This window comes from Lycium ferocissimum, unplaced genomic scaffold, assembly GCF_029784015.1.
Source record: "Lycium ferocissimum isolate CSIRO_LF1 unplaced genomic scaffold, AGI_CSIRO_Lferr_CH_V1 ctg10061, whole genome shotgun sequence".
NCBI lineage: Eukaryota > Viridiplantae > Streptophyta > Magnoliopsida > Solanales > Solanaceae > Lycium > Lycium ferocissimum.
In genome coordinates, this window is record NW_026713131.1 from 1 (window position 1) to 23,987 (window position 23,987).

The following is a 23,987-nucleotide window of genomic DNA, read 5'->3' on the forward strand; positions in this document are numbered from 1 at the left end:
CTCAATTTTCCGGAGCCCCAAGTCTCATCCCCAAATATACCAAACATTAGCCATAAGTTTTCACTTTTCAAACGAACATTAAATTTAAAATTTGAAGATTTCCCCCATAAATACCCCCCCCCGAGATTTCAACTGGTTAGATTCAACAACAAAAAACCCAACAACCAAACTACAATCCCAATAATCTTTTCCCAAATGCTTTCCCAACATTAATAGTTCTTTCTATGACTTCAAAACATTTATAACATTCCAACAACATTCAACAACATTCTAACATACTCATTTCAACTATTTACATTCAATCAATATGCGGTTATACATTCGATTACTAGTCCAAAACCTTTCCCGCACAAATTCAACGCTTAAAAAATTCGCCTTTTTTCAAACAATCCAAACATTGCCAACATCCCCCAAATTGCCCCCAAAACCCCAAAGAGTAACACTACTCACATTCCTTTTTTCCCAAATTTAAAATTTTGCCTAATAACCCAGTTAACAATGCCTTCTCTTAAGTAAAAAATTTTTAAATTAACGTACCTGACTTCCAAAACAGCCCCAACCATCCAACATTAACTTAGATCATCCAAAGGCTCTTATCAATATAGAATTCATAACGAACAACTAAGGCACTAAATAACATTCTCTCACCCTTTGGCACAAACAAGGCCATTTTGGGCCTCTTCATACACACACTATTTTGTAATTACCATTCTTAACACCTAAAAAAAAGGGAAAACATCACATATAATTCAATCTATCAATCCAACAATACATTCCAAACCCGCCACAAGCCATGACCCCATGTCCAGGGCTTGGTTCCAATACATAGATTTTCTGAATTTCATTCATATTTACATACTAGGCATGTCCCACCATTCCAACACATAAAAGAAAATGAATTTTTACCTTTTCTTCTTCCTTTTACACACAACTAAGGCCCCAAAGAGTGAAAACGGATGATTTGAATTAAACAACACCCACTTAATAAACCCCTTGAATTAGTTGTTTTGCGAAGAAACAAATTTTTTTAGGGTAATTCTTGGGCTTGATATTTGCTCTCTATGGCCGTATCTCCTTTTTTTTCCTTTTCCCTTTTTTTCTTGATTTTTCTAGAAAAAAAATGAAGAACAAGATATTAGTCATCTTTTGTTTCCTATAAAAAAAAAACATGTGGCCAGGCCCCAAAAATATGGCCGGCCACTTTTTCCCTTTAAATTTCCCTATTTTACAAGTTTTTTTTAATCCTTTTGACCCCAAAAGTTTCCTTAATACTTTCCTACCAAAAAGTCATACCCAAAATTATATTTTTAAACAAAATCGTGATTAAAAACCCGACTTCATGCCCCGGAATGTCTTGTTCCTAACTTGTCACAATTAACTGATATCCCGTTTTTAAAAAAACCGGATATAACAATATAGGGGCTGTTATCTTACCCCTTTCCCTATAGGCGCGGGGTTATCTTTCCCCCATAAAGGGTTTGGGGTTATCTGCCCGGGCCCCGTAGGGACGATATTATCTTGCCCGGCCATGTAGGCATAATATTATTTTCTAGGCCATTTGGCGCTGTTATCCCCCGGGGTCGGGGGATGATACATACATACTAATATAAAAATACATAAATGAAACAAATCATCATTAGCATTGCCATTGTCACTATATCATTCCTTTAAGAATCAACCATCGTAAGATGAAATCGACAATGTCATGGGAGTTTGAGAATCATGAACTTAGACAACACTCCGGAAATAGAATCATTATTCCTCACATATTCTTCACCTTGCGGAACGCAGTAACATGAGGTGAGACCATCAACAATAAGTACGGCTAAGAGATTCATAGAATGGCTCAATAATTCCCATAGTGCCCTCAAATCATAGCTTCTGAGTTTCAAAAGAAGAGAATCATCATCATCACAATCATCATAGAACAAATCTATTTAACATCATAAGAGGCTTTAAGAGTCAGCGAACTTCGAGCATTTGAAAACAAGGTTATGGAAACATTTATTGAATCATAATATAGGAATCATGCTCTTGAAAGAAAGGACGAGCCTTAACATACCTGGGTTTCGGCCTTCTAATTATCTACAAGCATTCGTCCGAGCTCGGTAAGTCTACATTTGTGAGGACTCACACAATCGTTGGGGACTTCCATTGTAGTATTTTTGTGCGGTTTCTCAAGTCAAACTATTTCCTTACATTCGCTAAAAATCGTGTAGCATCTTCCTCTGCTTATATGCTCAGTCTTAATCTCAATTCAAATAACCAACAATAACAACAACAATACCAACATCAATAACATCATTTCCAACACCAATATACCATAAAACAGCCCACGCGTCGTTTTTCAACTTTTAGAACTAACCAACTTACTATATAATTATTTAACGACTTTATTCCGAAAATAAGCCTTAAATAATACCAAAAGACAAAGATTCATACTTTTTTCCGTTATACATTGCAACATTCTCAATATCCACGCTAAACTCCACCACGAAACAATACCAGAACACAACCACGCGTCACCCGAACCTAAACTATCATTCGCCACTTGAAAATTGCTCACTTTTTGTTTCCCTTTTCCTCTCTTCAATTTCTCGGGCTAAAATCTGGTGACAAAAGAGGGCGCTACCCTTCAATTCGGGTCGGGTCACCAGTAGCAGTACTGTAGCAAATCGGCATCGTAGCGCATCGTAGCACGCGTTTCGGCTTCCGCTGTCACCGAACTGGTAACGTCCCGACCTCATCGCGATGTCCTATCGATGAGCGATTTATTGCGTTGGAAACTAGACTCGACGAACTTCATTTAGGCTCTTTTTCACTTCAAACCACTTCATGCTAAGAGAAATTCGTCCCTCAAGTTAGACCAAAATTTTCATACAAAACATTACCCATCTTTCCAAAGTCGTACTACCTACTTTCTTCCACTCATTTCCTTATAAAACCTTCAAAGATACCTTATATGCATCCTTCACTAATTAAGTATACTTAATAATGCTTGCTCCTTATATTCCAAAGTGATTTTACTTAACCAACTTTCTAACGTACTTATGTTTCAAATTTGATAAGTGCTTCTTCGAAGACAATGGGTAAAATTTTTCCCCCTTAAAAACATTCGTCCTCTAATGTTGTAGTGTGTCGACCCTCAATAGCCCGATTGAATTTTTGTTCAATTACCGCACACTTATAATATAATTCTAATACGGGCCTTTGTCCTCGTTCTTCTTAGCTCTTTATCAAATTCATTTGCGAGTCGCGCTCTCAATCCTCACATATATATAGTCACAAGTCAACTAGCATTCCGTTCTCATTTCTTATACTAACGTTCGCCTGCTTGTTTAGCGGTACTCGCTCCCCGACAAATCCTTACTCTTAACGGCTATGTTTCTTTCAACCATCCGTCTTAATTCCTTTCCATGATCGCTTATACCCATATCCTCTATACAATTTCTTAATTACGTACATTCCTAATGTTCCATCACCATTCTTATTATTCCTCATAGCAAGATTATAGATTGCGATGAACCAATAATCATAGTTCGAATCGTCTATAGCTCATAATATCTTTGAGTTCTTGTCAAAACTCTCCTTTAATTTTCTGCTTTCAAATCTTGTAGTATAACTCATAATTGTAAAGTTAGGGGCAGCCTCACTTTACCACAACTTTTCTAACATCGTATGGTATACTTACTCCTGACTTCCTTATTCCGTTGATCATTTAGTTAGTTGTCATTTCTTGTTCGCTTCAATGTTGTCCATTCCCTAACCCATGGGGGCATAACCCACGTTGACGGTTCATATGATTCTATAATACATACCCTTGCACTCGGGGAGGAGCAGTAACTCGTGATATACTTTTTAATTTCTAAAGGATGTCGTCGCTTTTCTATCTACACCCACACCAAGCCTCTTTTTCCTCCATTTAGAGATCGCCACACCGCTTATCGTTACTCCTTTTGTTAAGATTGTCATATTTTTTCCTTTAACACGCATTTTTCTTCCGTTGTAACCAAAAGTGTCCTTTGTACCCATCATCCATTTCGTCATTTCCTTCAGAAATAGCTTGCAAACCTTTCTACTTTCTTTACTACTCTTTGAGATACGTCACGTTTTTACTTAGGGCGCGGGGCACAAATTTCCCCCCGGCCTAGAACAGATACTTCACGTCCGTACGAAGTATTCTCTTGATCCATTTTTAATTCTCTTTCACCGCTTTCAGGGTATGCTATTCTTAATTAGTCTCTCGCTCCTCTTAATGCATTCGGATATGCCACCACGCCCCGAATTTTGGCCTCTTTAAGCTAAAATCTTTCTTTCCTTGGAATTTTCGACAATGCCATACACCGTTTTAGGACTAGATCTGCTCTTCCCCTTTTTAAAGGTGTCCTTATACACCAGTAACTCCAGCATTGGCAGAATAACTTATCCTAACAATCCGTCAATTCTTTTGGTCTCTTATAATACTGTGGTTCTCCCCATCGTATAGCTTGACTTATTTTCTTCTCTCGCTAATCAAGGGCTTTTCATGTAACCAAAGTGCTCATGCATTACCAATTCATTCTCGCAATTTTCTTAAGGCCTCTTCTACTTATCTTTTGTGTACGAACATTTTCTCGAATCCGCTAGGTTAACGGGCATATTGGAATCCGTAAAATATTTTTACTTTAACGTTTTGTCACACTTTGCTCCTTTTGTCCTTCTCTGTCTTCCTCCACAACTATTATCAACTAAATTATTCTTACTCTTGAGTTTCGGTTTCACTTAATGTTTACAATGTACCATTGAAAGTTAATATACTACACTCTTCTACTTCCACTATCAATCTCTTTTTCACTTAGCTCACTTGTCTAAATCTTCCTTGTCTACTTATTTGCATCCCACCTATGCGTTGTAGTTCTTAGTGTTCGCCACTTCTTGTTCGTGTCGTGGAATCCTTGCAAATATACTCTCTTATTTCTTCTCCTTCTATTTAACGCCAAGGCTAGTCCACACTCATGAATATTTCCATACATCCTTCTATAATCGAATCTCGTTATTCCTTATACTCATCCTATGTCATTGATGTACTACCTCTCGTTAGCTTTGTTAATTCATTATCCTCTTTTTGTCCTGATGATTGCTCAATATTTCTTCTTCTTCTTCTTCTTCTCTCTCTCTCTTGACCAGCCCATTAGTGTACCTTTTCTACTTTTAATCCTCAAACCTTCCCCAAGTTCCTTCCTCCTCGAGCGCCCTTCTCCACTTGTTATTTCATAGTATCGACACGAAGTTCGTGGAATATTCTTTTAAACGTGCAAATCTATTCTATTCTTAAATCATCTTTTAGAAAGCTTCACGCATTTTTTTAGGCAACCGTGTCGGTATGACTCACACATTTATCGAGTTTATATACTCTCGAGAGCCGGAAATCTCTTAGTATCGTTGCAAGGCTCGATCATTCTCTCTCTTACTACACATTCCTAGTCGTGGTCACTATCCTTTAGTCCCACTTGTCGAAGTCCGTTCTCCAACCCTATACATTTATCTTTTATTCCATACTACCGAATTTTTTATCCCTTTCGCATGCTTACCTTCAAATTTTATCTAAATAGTCCCTTGCTTTGCCCATCGTCTCTCTTGGAAGCTTCACTCACCCTTGTTCCTTACTTTTTTTTCTCACGACATTTTGATCTTCTTACTTTCGCATACTCACTTTCTTCCTTTCTCTAATGTTATTGCATTAGGACTTTCTAAAGCTAGCCTTTGTAGTGGTAAAACTTCTTCGCAGCTATCTATAAGTACTTTGGTTATCGTCCCCTTCAAAACGTCCATTTGTCAACTATCAATGGTATCCCGCAATAGTTGTACGCACATAAGAAGTTCCAATAAAAGACTCATATACCTATAGCCATTGCCCTCTTCTGGAGGGGGTACAGAGAGCGAAGTATCCTCCTCATCGTGCTTGTACCATTCTCGTTAGCCATCTCATCATGGCGATTGTTATTGATATAACTAGCGGCTTTGAAATTTCACAAGGGTTCATTATCACTGCAGCTCGTTTCGACCAACGCAATATCCTTGAATTCTTTTCTTGCGATCTTATCTCCGTCTACTTTCATGGTTTCTCCTTTCGTACTTCCTTAGCTCATCTTGCTTCATAACTCCCTCGTTACTTTTAATTGCCCCACGAGGTCAAATATCTTTCGCGTAACACAGTATTTTAGTCTCACTGTGGTTCTCTAATATCGAATTGAAATGCAAAGATGACAAAAGTTACCTCGTGCGTCACACCTCGGAATATACTTGAACTTTTATCAATCGTCCTTGTATATTTCCCCGGTCACTTTCCCTTCCATTCGTTAGTTATACATTTCAATAATACTTGCAACATTCTTACCATATCCGACTTATAATCCTTTTTACCATTACTTACCTCTGCTTTCGTTTCCTTCAACTTCGTCGTCGCAATCTTACAATCGAACTTATCATTAAATTATACACGTAACTAATTCCCCCGTTTCGTTACAATCGGCTTATCTTGACTATGACCAATTTATTCTCATAGAAGATGCACATCTTGAGGACGTAATTTTGTCACACCCCGTTCATAGGGCGTGACGGTGCACCACCCTTACTTAGGCCGAGCGAACCGTACGACTAACGTAACACTCATACCCATACTTGGGCCACACAAAACATAGCATACACACGTAATGAAAATTTTTTTAAAACAAACATGCCTCGTTTTTTTCAAACCAAATAAAATCGCAATATAAGGCATAACGATTTCGGCTTTTTATATAGCCGTTTGCCAAACACATCGGTAACATAATACATACAAACACACCTACTTACGTAGCCGCTTACAAATGCATTCGACATATCATACACTCGACACCGTCCGCAAAGTCTCTATCATAACTTCGAACACCATACAAAGCACTCGACTCGGCAAAGACTCGGAGAAAATGGGCTCGCCAATCCAATGAGCATCTTCTCACAAGCATCACCGACTCATCCGGGTAACTGGCGTGGTACGAAACGCGCCTTCGACAGAAGAAGGGGGTCGACGAAATACGTACCGAGCATGTAAAGCATAGCATACATCAAACGAGGTCATAACTAAAGTAGGAAGTACGGTAGTGAAGTCGTAATAACACAACTATCTAAGTACTTACATCCGACACACAAATCATGCATACTCATACCGAACGCATCGTAATCCGTCATATGGAAATGACGAACCGGATGTGGGATCTCGCTCATCATCATTGATCAAACTCATCATCGGAGAACAAACTCATCACACATCATCACATATCAAATGCGGTCCATGGGGACCGTGAATTTAACGTGGTCGCCACCCTATCCGGCGCCACAACACGGCATAACTCCGGTAAGATTTCAAATCTCCGTATCCCGAACACAACACATCATCACAACACATCATAAGCCATATCACAACATATCTTCATACAAACGGAACCCGCCTATGGCGAGTCTCGGGAACCGTAACACAAAGATAACCGAATATATCATAGTGCGCACGATCATATACCGCCGGATCCGGTGAAAGAGGTAAATACGAACGCACGAACAGATCGTAAGTGACCACACGCATATCGTACATCACACGACTCAACCGAATGATCGAACGAACCCTCTTTTTTTGAAAATCCAAAACCATAGTCAAAACAAGTTTTTTTTCCAATTTCGCCGGAATACGTCAAACCGAATTTTAGAAACCACAATTATGTATCCAAAATCATGGGCATAAAATCCTTATTTGTGATTAACGACCAAGAATGGTAATCGATAAGAAACGATTGGTGATGTTGGAAGTCGCAAAGTACGCAGTAAGTAAAGGTATGAAGATGTATGGGTTGGGAAAGATATTAGCCGCGATCGAAGTACGAGTCAAGCCTAAAGGAAAGTAAACAAGAAAATGTAAATGTGTCGTTTGAGTTGGGTATACGGGGGTATGTTTATAATTTGTGTATTGTTGAGAATATTGGATGCCCCGTGTGGCCGCGATATGATATGATATGTGTATATGTATGTTGGCCCCGTGAGGCATTGTTGGTATTTCGAAGTGCAAGGTGTTTTGAGATAGTAAGGAAATGTAGAGGAAACTCCGCCGAAATTTTTCTAGTAGATAAAAAAGAGAATGGGATGTGGGTTTGTAATACGACTCTGAAAGGTCGTGCCAACGGTGCTAGTGAGATTAGGACAAGAGTGCGAGAGGGAAGGAATTGCGATGTATACGAATGAATTGTGTGTGATAGTTGTAAAAGTTAAGCTCCCCTGTGTGTTTGTAAGACCTGTAGTTAGTTGAACATTCGGAGCCGAATGTTCTAAAGGGGGAAGGATGTTATACCCCGCGTTTCGAGCATGAGTTTGACGTGTACCTCATCGTAGTAATGAGATGTTTTGAAAGGCACAAGCCATGGAAAGTACGTAACAACGAAGAAAAGGGTGAATTACGATCTCGTAAGTCGTAATCGGGAAAGAATATTTTGAAACACGGGAACATGGCCATTATTAGTGTAATAAGTGATAAATATCATGTATGGAGAATTTCGGAATATTTCGGGATTGAGCAAATTGAAGAAAATAAGTTCGACGAAAATTTGAGAAACGCGGGACGGATTTTAGTTAACTTTGGAGGCGCATATCTCATAGTATATGTGGAGTTTTAAGGTGGTTCAAAGTCCTAAAATGAAGTTCGTCGAGTCTAGTTTGTAATGCAAACCAACCGTTCATTGATAGGACATCGGAGTAGAGAATTATAGACGTTACAAACCGAACTCGTCGACGCAGAAACAAAGATTCCTCGCGCATCGCAGCAAGATGCCATAAGATCTTTTGCTACAAGATCAGCTAAGCATAAAGAAACCGACTTCAGCAGTCCGTTTTAAGGTGTTAAAATCTCATTTTTTCATCCAAAAAATTTCCGTAAAATTCAGCAAGAAAGGAGGAGCTAAAGAAAAGGCAAGATTTAATCCTTCTTTACATGTTTTACGGATGTGTTGAACGTGTTATGGTGCATGGAAATGGATGGAAAATCATGAGAGGTTGTATGTTGGGAGTTGTAGCCGTGGGTGTATGTTGTTGATGTAAGCATGACGAACCAATTTTATGTGATGTAATTTGATAGTTGTGGATGTTGTGGAGTGTGAAAACGAATTAAAATCATGAAAATATGGATGTTAAAGTTGAGTTGTGAAAGTTGAAGGTTGGTCGTGTGTTGTGTGTATGGTGTGATGATAGTGGATTAATTGTATACAACATGTTTGTGTGTTATGGTAATGTGTAGAAAGTGAATGAAACTTATGGAATGGTGTAGGTTGAGGTTGGCGAATAGGGTCGCATTTTTTGGTAGCTTATAGCGAATTGATTTTATTTGGTATGTTTTGGTTGTTGTCGTCATGAATCCAATGAGGTAAATAAGAGCTTAATGTGCCAAGTTGGTGTTGTAATTGTTGGTGGGCTGATTTAGAACCTAAGAAATTTTAATGGTTTCATAGCGAATGGTGGAAGATAATGTCGTCAATGTGTGAAATTGTTAGTATGGTTTATGAGTTTGGAAGAAAAGAAATGCGTTGTTGATATTTCCTTGGACTTGGAGGGTTTCGGGTTGCCTTATGTTTTGGTTGGATTGTTTTGAACAATTTTGTGAATTGTGGGAAATGTTATTGATTTGTGTTTGAAAGGTTTGAATTGTTATTCGAATATGCGATCGTGGTAGTAGTTTGAAAATATGTAGTTAAGTTGAATATAATTGGAATGTTGTCGAAGTATGTGGAAATGACTTGTTAGTGTTAGAATGCGTTTGAAATTACTTCTTGATGTTGCTGAAAATGGTTGTTGTATTGTTGTTGACGATTTGGCCGAGTTGAATTCTCGGGGTTGGTGAATATGCTGGAAATGTCGCCCAATTTTTGGTAGAAAAAGCAATGGTTTGGGATTGGATCCTTTAAATTGGACTAATGTTCGATGCCTATTGATGTTGTTGTAGATTTTGAGAAGACGAACTTACGTTTGGATTAGCTTAGGAAGCAAACGTTGCATGTCAGTTTTACCCTTCTTTTCTTTTGGCATGTCTTAGACGGATTAAGGTATGACATGATTTGTGCCTTGGGGTAACTCCATTCGTAAATTTTGAGTAGGTTTGTGATTCGTATTTGCTTGATGTTGGCATCCTTGGTATGTTCCGTATGTCTTGGATATGATTGAGTTTGAAGTGTTGCGTAAGCGATTTTTATATGTTTCTTATTATTCGTACCCTTAATGCAGTCGAGTTACGATCCTCACGTCTTTTGTATGACTAAATTTCTAAGGTTGCAAAAGAGTTACGTTTTCAAAAGAATTTGGTTTTAAAAGAGTTTTGTTTTCAAAAGAGATATATGCCTAAACGACTCAAACTTCAAACGTCCGTAACTTTTGCATACGACCTCGAAACGCCCCAAAACATAATATGTAAGTTCATAAGACATCATTCTCCCTACCCCTCGTAGTCGGGCTCGGACGGGGGTCGGCACCCGCCCGTGGGGCCGCGGCCTTTCTATGCTACCTTTATGGATTTTTCGGAAAATTTAATATTTTCTTCATTATGACTATTTATTTATGTATTTGTCGAGTTGGAAATAAGGATTTTATGCCCATGATTTTGGATACATAATTGTGGTTTCTAAAATTCGGTTTGACATGTTCCGGCGAAATTCGGAAAAAAACTTGTTTTGACTATGGTTTTGGATTTTCAAAAAAAGAGGGTTCGTTCTGATCATTCGGTTGAGTCTGTGATGATGTCTGATATGCGTGTGGTCACTTACGATCTGTTCGTGCGTTCTGTGTTACCTCTTTCACCGGATCCCGGGCCGGTATATGATCGTGCGCACTATGATATATTCTGAAGTTATGTTTTTACGGCCTTCCGAGACCTCGCCATGTGGCCGGGTTCCGTTTATGAAGTTATCTTCCGTGATATGGCTTATGATGTGTTGTGATGATGTGTTGTGTTCGGGGATACGGAGATTTGAAATCTTACGGAGTTATAAGGCCGTGTTGTGGCGCCAGATAGGGTGGGTGACCACGTTACTGTCGCCGGGTCATGGACCGCATTTGATATGTGATGATGTGTGATGAGTTTGTTCTCCGATGATGAGTTTGATCACCGATGATGAGGCGTATCCCACATCGGTTCTTGTCATTCCATATGACGATTACGATGCGTTCGGTATGAGTATGCATGATTTGTGTGTCGGATGTAAGTACTTAGATAGTTGTGTTATTACGACTTCACTTTCTCTCGTACTTCCTACTTTAGTTATGACCTCGTTTGATGTATGCTATGCTTTACATGCTCGATACATATTTCGTACCGACCCCCTTTCTTCGGGGCCGCGTTTCATGCCACGCGGTACCCACGGATGAGTCGTGATGCTAGCGAGAAGATGCTCCCGGTTGGATTGGCGAGCTCATTTCTCCGGAGTCTTTGCCGAGTCGAGTGCTTTGTATGGTGTTCGAAGTTATGATAGAGACTTTTGCGAACAGTGTCGAGTGTATGATATGTCGAATGTTCTGGCTTGTAAGCGGCTACGTAAGCCGGTGTGTTTGTATGTATTATGTTACCGATGTGTTTGGCAAGCGGCTATATAAGCCGAAATCTTTGTTATGCCTTATATTGCAGTGATTTTATTTGGTTTGAAAAAACGAGAGGCATGTTTGTTTTACGAAAAATTTTCATTACGTGTGTGTATGCTATGTTTTGTGGGCCCAGTATGGGTATGAGTGTTACGTTAGTCAGCGGGTTCGCTCGGCCCTAAGTAAGGGTCGGGTGCCCGTCACGCCCTAACGGAAATTGGGGTGTGACAAATTTCAACAAAGTGACTTACCTCTGTAATCCTAATATCATCATCCTCTTCCTTTATCAACACCATTCTTCCGCTGAAATCAAGGGTTAGTACAAGAAATTTCATTTCCTATGACTTGGCTCTCCCGCACGATCTAAGATGAGAAAATAAGGTCAATCATTCCTAAATGCCTTGCAACCTCTTGTTTATAAATGTGGCCGGCTTCACACCCACAAACAGGACTCTGCTAGACACGACTTGCAGATAACCCTAGGACAGAATTGCTCCGATACCAATTTGCCACACCCCACCCTTGGTAAGGCGTGATTGGCACCCGGCACCTTACGAAAACCGAGCGAACTAACTTATAACTTGTGTTCTCTATGTCTCGAATGACAAAATAAGGCTAAGGCTAGATATGAGCATAATATCATGTATGAATATATGTCCAATGGACCCACGACGCCAATATAACAACCGACAGAACATAACGAAACTACACACGAGAGGTTACGCAAAGCCTCTATGAACACGCCCGAAGTATAAAAGTCGGGACAAGGCCCCGACATGCCCCGAACAAAAATCATACAAACATATATGCATCCGGACTCAACGCCAGGAAGAAGTGGAGCTCCAACCATAATCGTAACCCAGGCGGTACCTACGATGGAAGATCCTCGTCTTGTCTATCTACACCTGCGGGCATGATCGCAACATCCATAAGAAGGGACGTCAGTACGAGCAATGTACTGAGCATGTAAGGCATGAATAGTAGCATAGTAAGAGATACCGAACATGAAAAATAATATAATAGCGTCTGAAGAAAAAGTAATATAAAAAAGATCAACCTGTGTCTCTGAATGCCCCTTTAAGGCGAATCTCGTGCATGCTTAGCTTTTAAAAAAAGACTTTTCCATATATATATCCATATATAATATCTTGTTCGGCCGTTAAGGCGCGGTAATATATATAGCATCTTGCCCAGCCATTAAGGCACGGTAATAGATATAGCATCTTGCCCGGCCATTAAGGCACGGTAATAGATATAGCATCTTGCCCGGCCATTAAGGCACGGTGTTATCTTGCCCGGCAATATAGGTGCGGTGTTATCTTGCCCAGCCATATAGGCGCGGTGTTATCTTGCCCGGCCACGTAGGCGCGGTATTATCTTGCCCGGCTATGTAGGCATGGGATTATCTTGCCCGGCCTTGTTGGCGCAGTGTTATCCCCAGCTGATCAGTGGGATGTAATGCATACATACATACATACACATAAAAATACATAAATGAAATCAGCATCATCATTAGCATTGCCATTGTCACTATATCATTCCTTGAAGAATCAAACATCGTAAGATGAAATCGAAAATGTCAAGGGAGTCTCGAGAATCATGAACTTAGATAGCACTGGAAATAAAATCATTATCTTCGCTATATCTCACCTCGATGGAACGAGTAGCATGAGGTGAGACCATCAACAATAAGTACGGTTAAGAGATTCATAGAATGGCTCAATAATCTCATAATGCCCTCAAATCATAGCTTCGAAGTTTCAAAAGAAGAGAATCGTCATCATCGTCACAATCATCATACGAACAAATTCCATTTAACATCATAAGAGGCTTTAAGAGTCATAAACTTCGAGCTTTTGAAAACAAGGCGGTTATGGAAACATTTATGGAATCATAACATAGGAATCATGCCTTTGAAAGAAAGGGATGAGCCTTAACATACCTGTTCAGCCTCTAATTATCTATAGTTATTCGTCCGAGCTCGCATGTCTACTTTTAAGAGGATTCACACAATTGTTAGACTCATTGTAGTATTTTTGTGCGAAGCTCTCAAGTCAAACTATTTTATATTCTGCTGAAAATCGGGCAGCATCTCCCCTGTTTATATGCCTAGCCCGGAATCTCAATTCAGCAACCAACAACAACAACAACAATACAAACATCAATAACATCATTTCCAACACCAATATGTACCATAAAACAGCCCACACGCTGTTTTCCAACTTCTAGAACTAACCAACTTACTATACAATTATTTAACGACTTTATCTCCGCAAATAAGCCTTAAATAATACCAAAAGAAAAAGATTCATACCTTTTTTCTTGTTAAGAAATCAATATCCTCAATATCCACGCTAAAATCCACCGCAAAACAATACTAGAATCACAACCATGCGTCACCCGGACCTAAACTACTACTCCCATTTGCTTGAAAATTGCTCACATTTTGTTTTCCTCTCTCTCTCTCTCTCTCTTCAATTTCTGGGCTAAAATCTGGTGATAAAAGAGGGTTATTACCCTTTTTATAGGGGTCAAATTCGGGTCGGGGTCACTGTAGCATTACTGTAGCACGCGTTTCTGCTCTGTCATCTGAACTTGTAACGTCCGTAATTCTCTACTCCGATATCCTATAGACAAGAGGTTCATTGCGTTGGAAACTAGACTCGACGAACTTCATTTTAGGCCTTTGTTTCACTTCAAACCACTTCTTATGCTAAGAGATATTCGTCCCTCAATTTAGACCAAAATTTTCATACAAAACATTACCCATCCTTTCTCCAAAGTCGTACTACTCCATTTCTTCCACTCATTTCCTTATAAAACCTTCCAGTATACCTTATATGCATCCTTCACTCATTAAGTATACTTAATAATGCTTGCTCCTTGTATTCCAAAGTTATTTTACTTAACTGTAACTCAACGTACTTATGTTTCAAATTTGATAAGTGCTTCTTCGAAGATACGAGGTGTAACAAATCCAAAGGAATGCAAGGCAGTCACCTTGAGGAATGGTAGAGAACATGAAGAAGTGGCTCCAAAAAAGAAGAACATAGCGGAAGCAGAACTGATCCCAGCTAAGCGAGCTGAAACAAAGTAGGCAGTTGCAGAGGAGTATGTAGAGGAAGTTGTTCGACCACCCCCTCCCTTTCCACAGTGACTTCAGAAACAGAGAGCAGATTCGGCTTGCAAGAAATTTCTTGAACTCTTAAAACAGGTACACATCAACATATCTTTGGTAGAGCTTTTGCAAGAAGTTCCAAAATATTCTATGTATATCAAAGATGTGATTGCGAACAAAAGGCGTTGGACAGATTTTGAGACTGTTGCACTTACTGAGGAGTGCAGTTCTAGAGTGAGGAGTAAAATTCCTCCAAAGTTGAAAGATCCGGGCAACTTCACGATTTCAATTACTATTGGCAACATTGAACTTGGACTAGAATTGTGTGATTTGGGTGCTAGTATTAATCTGATGCCCATCTCTGTGTTCCGAACGTTGGGCTTGGGTGAGCCTGGGCCAACCACTATTACGTTATAGCTGGCTGGTCGATCTCTTGCTTATCCTAATGATATTATTGAGGATGTTCTTGTGAAGGTAGGCCCATTTATTCTGCCAGTTGATTTTGTGATACTTAATTATGAGGCAGATAAGAGTGTTCCTCTCATTATGGGGAGAGGATTCTTAGCTACTGTTGATGTTATGATCCGAGTGAAAGATGGGAAGATGTCCATGACAGTTGATAGACAAGAGGCGAATTTTGATGTGTTTAAATCTACCAAGCTTCAGCCCATTATGAGGAGTTGAAGATGATTTTCGTGGTGGAGCCCGAGCTCACTAATGCAGAGTTAGATCACTTTCTAGCTTCACGAGATCCTTTGGAGACAGCTTTGGTGTATGGGGAAGAATTGACGATTGATGCAGAAGTCGAGGAGTGTCTTAGCATCCTTGGCACTTCATATGCTTATCTACAAGCAAACACACCGTTTGAGGAGCTAGACAGACCAGAGTCATGGAAGAAGCCAAAACCATCTATCGAAGTGGCTCTAGTTCTAGAGTTGAAGCCATTAACCCCTCATCTTCTCTATTCATTACTGGGCAGTGGAGACACAGTGCCTGTAATCCTCTCTGCTTATTTAACTGATGTACAGGTTGAACGTGTGTTACGAGTGTTAAGAGATCGAATCCGAGCCCTTGGGTGGTCGATAGCTGATATTCGAGGTATTAGTAGTTCATTTTGCATGCACAAAATCTTATTAGAGGAGGACATCAAGCCTAGTGTTGAATGCCAGAGATGACTAAACCCGATCATGAAGGAGGTGGTGAAGAAAGAGGTAATCAAGTGGCTTGACAGCTGCATTATTTATCCCATCTCTGATAGCAAATGGGTAAGTCCTGTACAATTTGTTCCGAAGAAAAGGGGCATGACTGTAGTAGAGAATGAGAAGAATGAATTGGTGCCTCAACGAACTGTTACTGGTTGGAGAATATGCATTGACTATCGCAAGTTGAACAACGCCACCAGAAAGGATCACTTTCCTTTGCCCTTCATGGATTAGATGCTCGATAGATTGGCAGGGCATGATTATTATTGCTTCTTGGATGGCTATTCGGGCTACAACCAGATAATGATTGCACCTGAGGATCAAGAGAAGACCACATTCACATATCCATATGGCACGTTTGCATTCCGGAGGATGCCTTTCGGTTTGTGCAATGCTCCAGGGACTTTCCAGCGATGTATGATGGCTATTTTCACCGATATAGTAAAAAACTATGTGGAGGAATTTATGGATGACTTCTCTGTCTTTGGGGATTCTTTTGATGACTGCTTGAACCATCTTGATGCCGTGTTAGCTTGTTGTGAAGAAACGAACTTGGTACTCAACTGGAAAAAATGCCATTTCATGTTTCGTGAAGGCATTGTTCTTGGGCACAAGGTGTAGACCAAGGGCATAAAAGTTGACAAGGCGAAGATTGAAGCAATTGAAAAATTGCCACCACCCATTTCAGTTCGGAGAGTGCACAGTTTTCTTAGGCATTTAGGCTTCTATCGACGATTCATCAAAGACTTCTCTAAAGTTGCTAATCCAATGTGCAAGCTGTTAGAGAAAGATGTGAAGTATGTGCTTAATGAAGCCTGTTTGATGGCTTTTGATGAGTTGAAAAAGAGGTTAGTGTCTGCTCCTACTATCATCGCACACGATTGGTCTCTGCCATTTATTCTTATGTGTGATGCAAGTGATTTTGTTGTGGGAGTTGTCCTTGGTCAAAAAAGGGACAAGATTTTTCATCCTATTTATTATGCCAGCAAGACACTTGATGCAGCCCAGATGAACTATACAATCACAGAGAAGGAGTTATTGGCGGTTGTCTACGCCTTTGACAAATTCTGATCATATCTTGTGGGCACTACGGTGATTGTATATACTGATCACACTGCAGTTCGTTATTTGTTTGTGAAAAAAGATGCAAAGTCAAGGCTTATTCGTTGGGTGCTACTGCTGCAAGAGTTTGACATTGAGATTCTTGACCGAAAGGGCACAGAAAATCAAGTAGCAGATCACTTCTCGAGATTAGAATATCGGGAACATGTAGATGAAGCAGTGCTGATTAGGGAGACTTTTCCTGATGAACAACATTTTGCTCTTCAATCAGCTGAGGTGCCATGGTATGCAGACATGGTGAACTTTATAGTAAGTGAGATTTACCCCCTTGGTGCTAATCACGAGAAGAAGAAGCAGATTTTGCATGATAGTCATTTCTATGTATGGGATGAGCCCTATCTCTACAAGGTTGGCACAGATCAGCTGATTAGAAGGTGTATTCCAGAGGAAGAGGTCCCCGCAATTCTTGAGAAGTGTCACGCGTCACCCTATGGTGGTCATCATGCGGGTGACAGAACAGCTGCGAAGGTACTTCAGTCCGGGTTCTATTGGCCTACTTTGTTCAAAGATGCTCATGAATTTGTGCGAGCCTGCGATAGCTGCCAGAGAACTGGAAATATCTCCAAGCATCATGAAATGCCATTGAAGGGCATCTTAGAGATTGAATTATTTTATGTGTGGGGTATAGACTTCATGGGTCCCTTCATACCTTACAAGGGGAATAAGTACATATTGGTTGTTGTAGACTATGTCTCGAAGTGGGTGGAAGCCATTGCACTTCCCACCAATGATGCTAGTGTGGTGGCACGATTTCTGAAAAAAAATATTTTTACAAGGTTTGGGACCCCTCGAGCCATCATCAGCGATTAAGGTACGCACTTCGCAATCGACTCTTTGATAAATTGTTGCTCAAGTATGGGGTGAAACACAAGATAACGACTGCTTATCATCCTCAGACGAGTGGTGAAGTCGAGGTATCGAACAGAGAAATCAAGAGGATTTTGGAGAAGACTATGAGCTTGAGTAGGAAAGATTGGTCCCTGAAGCTCGATGATGCTCTGTGGGCATATAGAACAGCTTACAAAACTCCGATTGGAACATCTCCCTATAAGCTCGTCTTTGGTAAGGCATGTCATCTACCAGTTGAGCTCGAGAGTAAATCATATTGGGCGATCAAGAAGCTGAATCTATACATGGTTCAAGCTGGAGAAAAGAGATTGTTTCAACTACACGAGTTGAAGGAATTTTGCTATCATGCTTATGAGAACGCGAAAATGTACAAGGAGCGAACTAAGAGAATTCATGACAAGCGCATCCAATCTCGTGCTTTGAGCCTAGGCAGTTAGTCTTGCTGTATAACTCTAGGTTGAAGGTTTTTGGTGGAAAGTTAAAGAGCAAGTGGTCCGGGCCATTCGAAGTAGTTCGTGTGCCCGCACATGGAGCGGTTGAGCTAAAGAAACCCAACTCAGATGAGACATTCTTGGTGAACCGGCAGAGAGTGAAGCATTACTACGGGGAGGCCACTAACCGCGCGAGGTCCTCCATTGAACTAGAAGAGGCTTGAGGAAAGCCAACGTCGTGCCGCGACGTTAAAACAAGCGCTACTCGGGACGCAACCTCTGTTTGTAAAAAAAAAAATGAGAAACTACAAAAAGTGTCGTGCCACGAGCTTAACTAAGGCACTTGTTGGCAGACAACCCAATGTTTTTATAATTATAAGTCACATTTGTTCATGCTGCAGGATTTTGGAGTGGCAATTCGAAGAAAAAGGGAAAGCACGCACTTAAACAGGGTAGGAATTGAGGTAAAAATTCATCCAGGTAAAAAAATAACTGTGTGCGCCGCCTTAGGTGACGCACACGTTGCCACGACGGTAATTTGGGTGACGGAAAAAAATCCGGTTTCTGAAAAAACCTTCTTGGGGCGCCGCTCCAGGTATTTGTTTTCAGAATTTTAGAAAAAAAAAATCAGAAAATCATAAAAACGCACAGCCCCTTTTCCTCCCTTCTTTTTCTTATTTTCTCTCCTTATTCTCTCCCTCTCTAACCCAAAACCATCCATAAAAACAAAAGAAAAATCACCTTCTTCATCTTAAATCCTCAACACCCACCCATGAATCAAGGTATGTCTCCTTCTCCCTCTTTCCTTGTGATTATTTTGAAGATAATATGGTTCCATGGCAAACCCACTTCCCCATTCCCCCTTAATTTTGTTTTCCATTAAATATTAGCATGTAATATGTGAAAATTTGTGGAATATGAGGTGTAATGGCCAAAAATTAAGTGTGGGGTGGTGTTGATATGCGTGTTGGAGTGAAGTGTTAGAAAAAAAAAACCCTAGCTTGCTAAGTGAATGAACGAAAAAAATCCTTATGCATGCTAGGTATTTGTCAAATTGCCAAAAAAAAAGAAAATATGTTGTTATGGAGCATGAATGTCTGTCTTTGTTGAGCTAAAAAAAAAAATTTTACATGCTAGGTGGTGATTATGTTGTGAAAAATAAGTGTGGGGTGTAGTTTTGTGTTGGAATTGTTGTCAAAAAAAAAAAAATGATGGCCCCGAATGCCATTCGACCACCACCCGGACGAATTGGATAAAATGGGGTAGTCTGAATCCCCATGATAACACCACCACTCTATTGTCACCATGAGTATTGCAATGCTTTAAGTGTGGAGTAGACCCTCTTGACTATGATTGGGCTAATTGGTTTGTATGATTGCAGGAATAATGTCTCAAAGGCCTAAACGAGCAAATACGGGCAAAGCTCTAGCTGCCTCAAGTAGCCGGTCCAAAAACAAGAGGCCTGCTGTCACGACCCGTCTAGGGGCCGTGACGAGTACCCGATACTTGTACCGAGCACCCCTTACCTATCATTATACCTGTACCTCTTAACAAGTCGTATGAACAGTGCCATTTTTTTTGAACTGAACATTAACATTAGCAGCGTTATTATGAACATAGCCCAGTTAGCTTCACTATCGCTTCATACAACAGCATTAAGATGCCAAAATACCGCATATTTAACTGTACATAACTGACTGTACATATCTGTCTACGAGCCTCTAGACATAGTACACTTATACATAGAAAGGGCCGAGTACTGTCGTGCCCGAAAATATATATACAAAATAGTACCGAGGAAATGAGGCTCCGGAACAACTGGAGCGCTGCTAAGTGCTGCTGGTGAGGCTTCTAGGAACCAAAACCGTCTGTCTGCTGACCTGCGCGGCATGAAACGCAGCGTCCACAAGAAGGGACGTCAGTACGAATAATGTACCGAGTATGTAAGGCATGAATAGTAATCTGCGAAAACATAAATCATGTATAATGACATAAAGAATTACAACACATGTTCTGGGATAGAAACATAACCTGTACATATAAGTGCCCTTGGGCAGATGCCGTGCTTTCTTAGCTTTTCTTACTCATATATATATACATATATACATAAAAAATAGAATATATTATATTGCCGAGGCGTCGGCAGCCGATCCATTTAACCATAAATATATACACATCCCGCGTCGGGCATCCCGCGTCCGGACGATATCAAGTCATGTAATGCCAGGCGATGGGTGGATATGCGTATATAACGCTACGCCACTACCTCCATTTTCCCCGTAAATATATGAAAATTCCATGTATGAATATCGGCGTCTATAGCGCCCTGGCTCTTTCATCATATACATATGCTCATACCGTGTATATATATCAGCGTCTATAGCGCTCTGATTCTTTTTGTATCCTATATATATATGTACTTATATCATATACGGTTACCAGCGTCTATAGCGCTCGATAGTCGCTATCATATACTTATACTTATATCATGTATATTTATCAGCGTCTATAGCGCTCTGATTCTGCTATCATATACTTATACGTATGTCGGGTGCACACACATCCATCAGGGTCATAAGGCATAATTCCTTGTACTTAGAATCTTTAGAATAGTCATTACCTATAATAGAATTGGGTTATCCAACCATGGTCTAACATTCTCGTACTTTCATTTTTATAGCTACGTATATCATCTACATATGTTACGTGTCATGACGTTACTCATGAAGGTCTTAGGGTAATCGGGTCTTATCCTTGCAAGTTCTAGGGTGTTGGACAATTCTTTCGCATTTCATGCACTTTTGGTTCAATCTTACTGAATGAATAGTAACTATTTTCAATCGCGGATTTCTAGAGTTAGGAAAGTCCCCGAGGCGCGAAATCAAGCCTATACGTCTAAGACATGCCAAGAAAGGAAGGGGAAACCTTACATACCTCTTTCGCTTCTTTAGCTATTCCGAATTCACGTCGCAATTTCGTCAAAATCTGCAAATTGGTCATGTTTACCAAAACTCTTATTAGGGTTCATAGAGTTGAATTCTTAAGGACACACTTGGCTACCGAAATTTCGGCGGCACTTCCTTTGTAAATATACCATCCTCAACATTCAATATAGCCAAATTTCTCATCAATCACAATCCGGGAATTCAAACCCGGCCAAGCTATTAACAACAATACCAATATTCATACTAACAATTCACATATTCCATTCAAGATGCATGATCTCAATTTACTACTTTCTTCGAAACCTTCCGACTTCAATGCACACAATAGCAACCTTATAATATATATTCCAACAACATCATACTAATACCATTTCATGTTACCCATACAAGAACATTATTTTTTTCAATATACACAATCTTCCAATTTCCAACACTTCACTAAACTTGTTAAGCCTTTATTTGCAATATGAAACCTACAACACAACAACTAGAATATTAATTACAACCCGCTCATTATTCTTTCACAACTCACTAATATACACGACTATACATCACATATGCACGGCCACATACACACTACACACTCACGGCTTCCACACAACTACACCCTATCTTTATGTTCCCATGAATTTCGCTCTCTTCCACACTCTATAACAACCAAACATTCAATAACATAATTAAAACATGATTCATACTCACCCATAGGCATGCACGGCCACAACCCATATTCTTGTTTTTCATGAATTTTACTCCTTTTCATACATTATACCATGCACAAGCACCCACAGCAACAACCAAACGCAGTACAAAATAATTAAAACATGACTCCTACATGCACATACATACACGGCCACTCCCTATGTCCATGTCCTTCATGAATTTCATTTATTTTGTACTCTACATCGTGCACTCACATTCATAACATAAAAAGGAGGACAAGTTCTTACATTTCTCCTTCAACTCTTCACTTGAATTGAGTTGTGACTTTGTGAATACTAGCGATCTTCTCGCCTTAACACTTATACCACGTTAACGGGGACCCTTGAATTGGTAGAACTACTATGAGAAACCAATTTTTAAAGCAAGATTTTTGGTCTTCTTCTTTCTCCTCCTTTGGCCGAATTTAGCTTGGTCTTTCTCTCCAAGTTTTTATTTCTTGAAACTTCTTGAATTATGGAGAGAAAATAAGAGTAGTCTTCCACTTATAATCACATGGATTAAATCCCACATGGGCCTTGGGCCTATGTCATGGCCGGCCACTTATTGGGCTTCCCTCTCTATATTAAATTTTTTTTCTTCTAGCCCAACTCCTTAGTTTAGCACTTAATAATTCCCAAACCAATTTCTAAAATTCTAACTTTACTCTTCATCTTCCTCCATAATTCCACGAGGCTTATTGCGAGTTTCCCTTTACGCCCTTATCCTTTCTTAATAATTTCACTTCTAAATTCTTCATAAGTCATTCACCTGTCTACAAAAATGAAAATGTAGCCTTGCTTGTCGTCTTCCCGCGGTTGTCTCGAATTATCCGAGTGCGCAAAAATGCGGGATATAACATCCTCCCCCCCTTTAGAACATTCGTCCTCGAATGTTAAACTGACCTCATGATGCATTATAATACTTCGGGGGAGGCCTCCTTCGTAGATATCTCACATATCGCTCAACATATCTACCCCTTCTGCTAGTCTAGTCCGTCTCCGCTTACAAGACTTTTATAGGGTTTCTAACCACTCCACACACCATAATTTACACTGAGCTACCTAACTTTACATTCGTCTCTTGTCCCCCCCGTTTATGACATTTTCAGCATATTTCCCAGGGGGGTCACCCATCGTGAAATTGCTCTCACCCTAGCACGCTTAACCTTGAAACTTTAATGCATTTCCGCGTCTTAGCGTTAGTATTTCCGTCGTCGCTCCCTCGTACTACTTATATCCCATAATACGGAACGAGTTGGGGTCTTAGTAGTTTTCAAATCGCCCACGTACACATCTTTTCCTTTATTCACAATTCTGCCTTCCGCAATCTCTAGTATTCATTCTTACCTGTACGTATGGCTACTTTTCATCTTAATTTCCGAATTCTTAATATATTCAGCAATACATAGGCGGCGTGGATAAGATAAAATCCGAATCAACTGACACACATATCATAAAAGGTGCCGAAAAAGTACCTGTGGCCGCGTCTGTGGAAGGCTCAGGGTCCTGTCGCCCTGTCAGTGCATATAGGCGGTGGGGAGGGCCGGCTGAACTGGATGCTCCTCCTCTACCTCGACCACGTCCCGCTGGAGCTTGGGAAGTCTGTCCGAGAGGGCGTACGGTCGACGATGAACCAACCGCGGACCCGGCGGGCTGGGCTTGGTCTCCCTCATACCTCAGTGGGCAATCACGCATCCGATGGCCAACCCACCCGCAAGTATAGCAAGCACACGTGCCGCGAGACACTCTCCCGAGTGTGGCCTACCACATCGCGCGCACCGCGGCGGGGGTGGCATCATTGCTCGCTAGAATCGGCTCTATTCTCGGGACTGCGAAGCTCCACGCAAAGCGAGGGGGTGCACGCTGGCCGCCGATTGGCCCGAATACCTAGATTTCTCCCGCTTTGTCCCCTCTATACTCACTTCTAGCCCCGGAAATCGCCCCTTTTCCCGGAGCCCCTATCTGGATAGCGCTCTCCTCCCCGTAGCTGGTATTGTTCC

The 23,987-nt window shown here is 40.5% G+C and overlaps 1 protein-coding gene across 1 annotated transcript; it reads left to right on the forward strand.

The window, feature by feature from the left end:
• Positions 1–14,890: 14,890 nt before the first annotated feature.
• Positions 14,891–15,424, forward strand: LOC132041379 (uncharacterized). The gene is made up of 2 exons (XM_059432091.1): positions 14,891–15,103; positions 15,215–15,424. Exons 1-2 carry the CDS (start codon positions 14,891–14,893, stop codon positions 15,422–15,424), a joined length of 423 nt encoding a protein of 140 aa, XP_059288074.1.
• The last annotated feature ends 8,563 nt before the right edge of the window (positions 15,425–23,987 follow it).

What these genes read in the sequence shown, in the direction of transcription:
- LOC132041379 (XM_059432091.1), top strand. Translation starts at nt 14,891, where the DNA reads ATGTATATCAAAGATGTGATTGCGAACAAAAGGCGTTGGACAGATTTT. An exon ending in TTAATCTGATGCCCATCTCT is followed by an intron (nt 15,104 to 15,214) that starts GTGTTCCGAACG and finishes GTTCTTGTGAAG; the next exon opens with GTAGGCCCATTTATTCTGCC.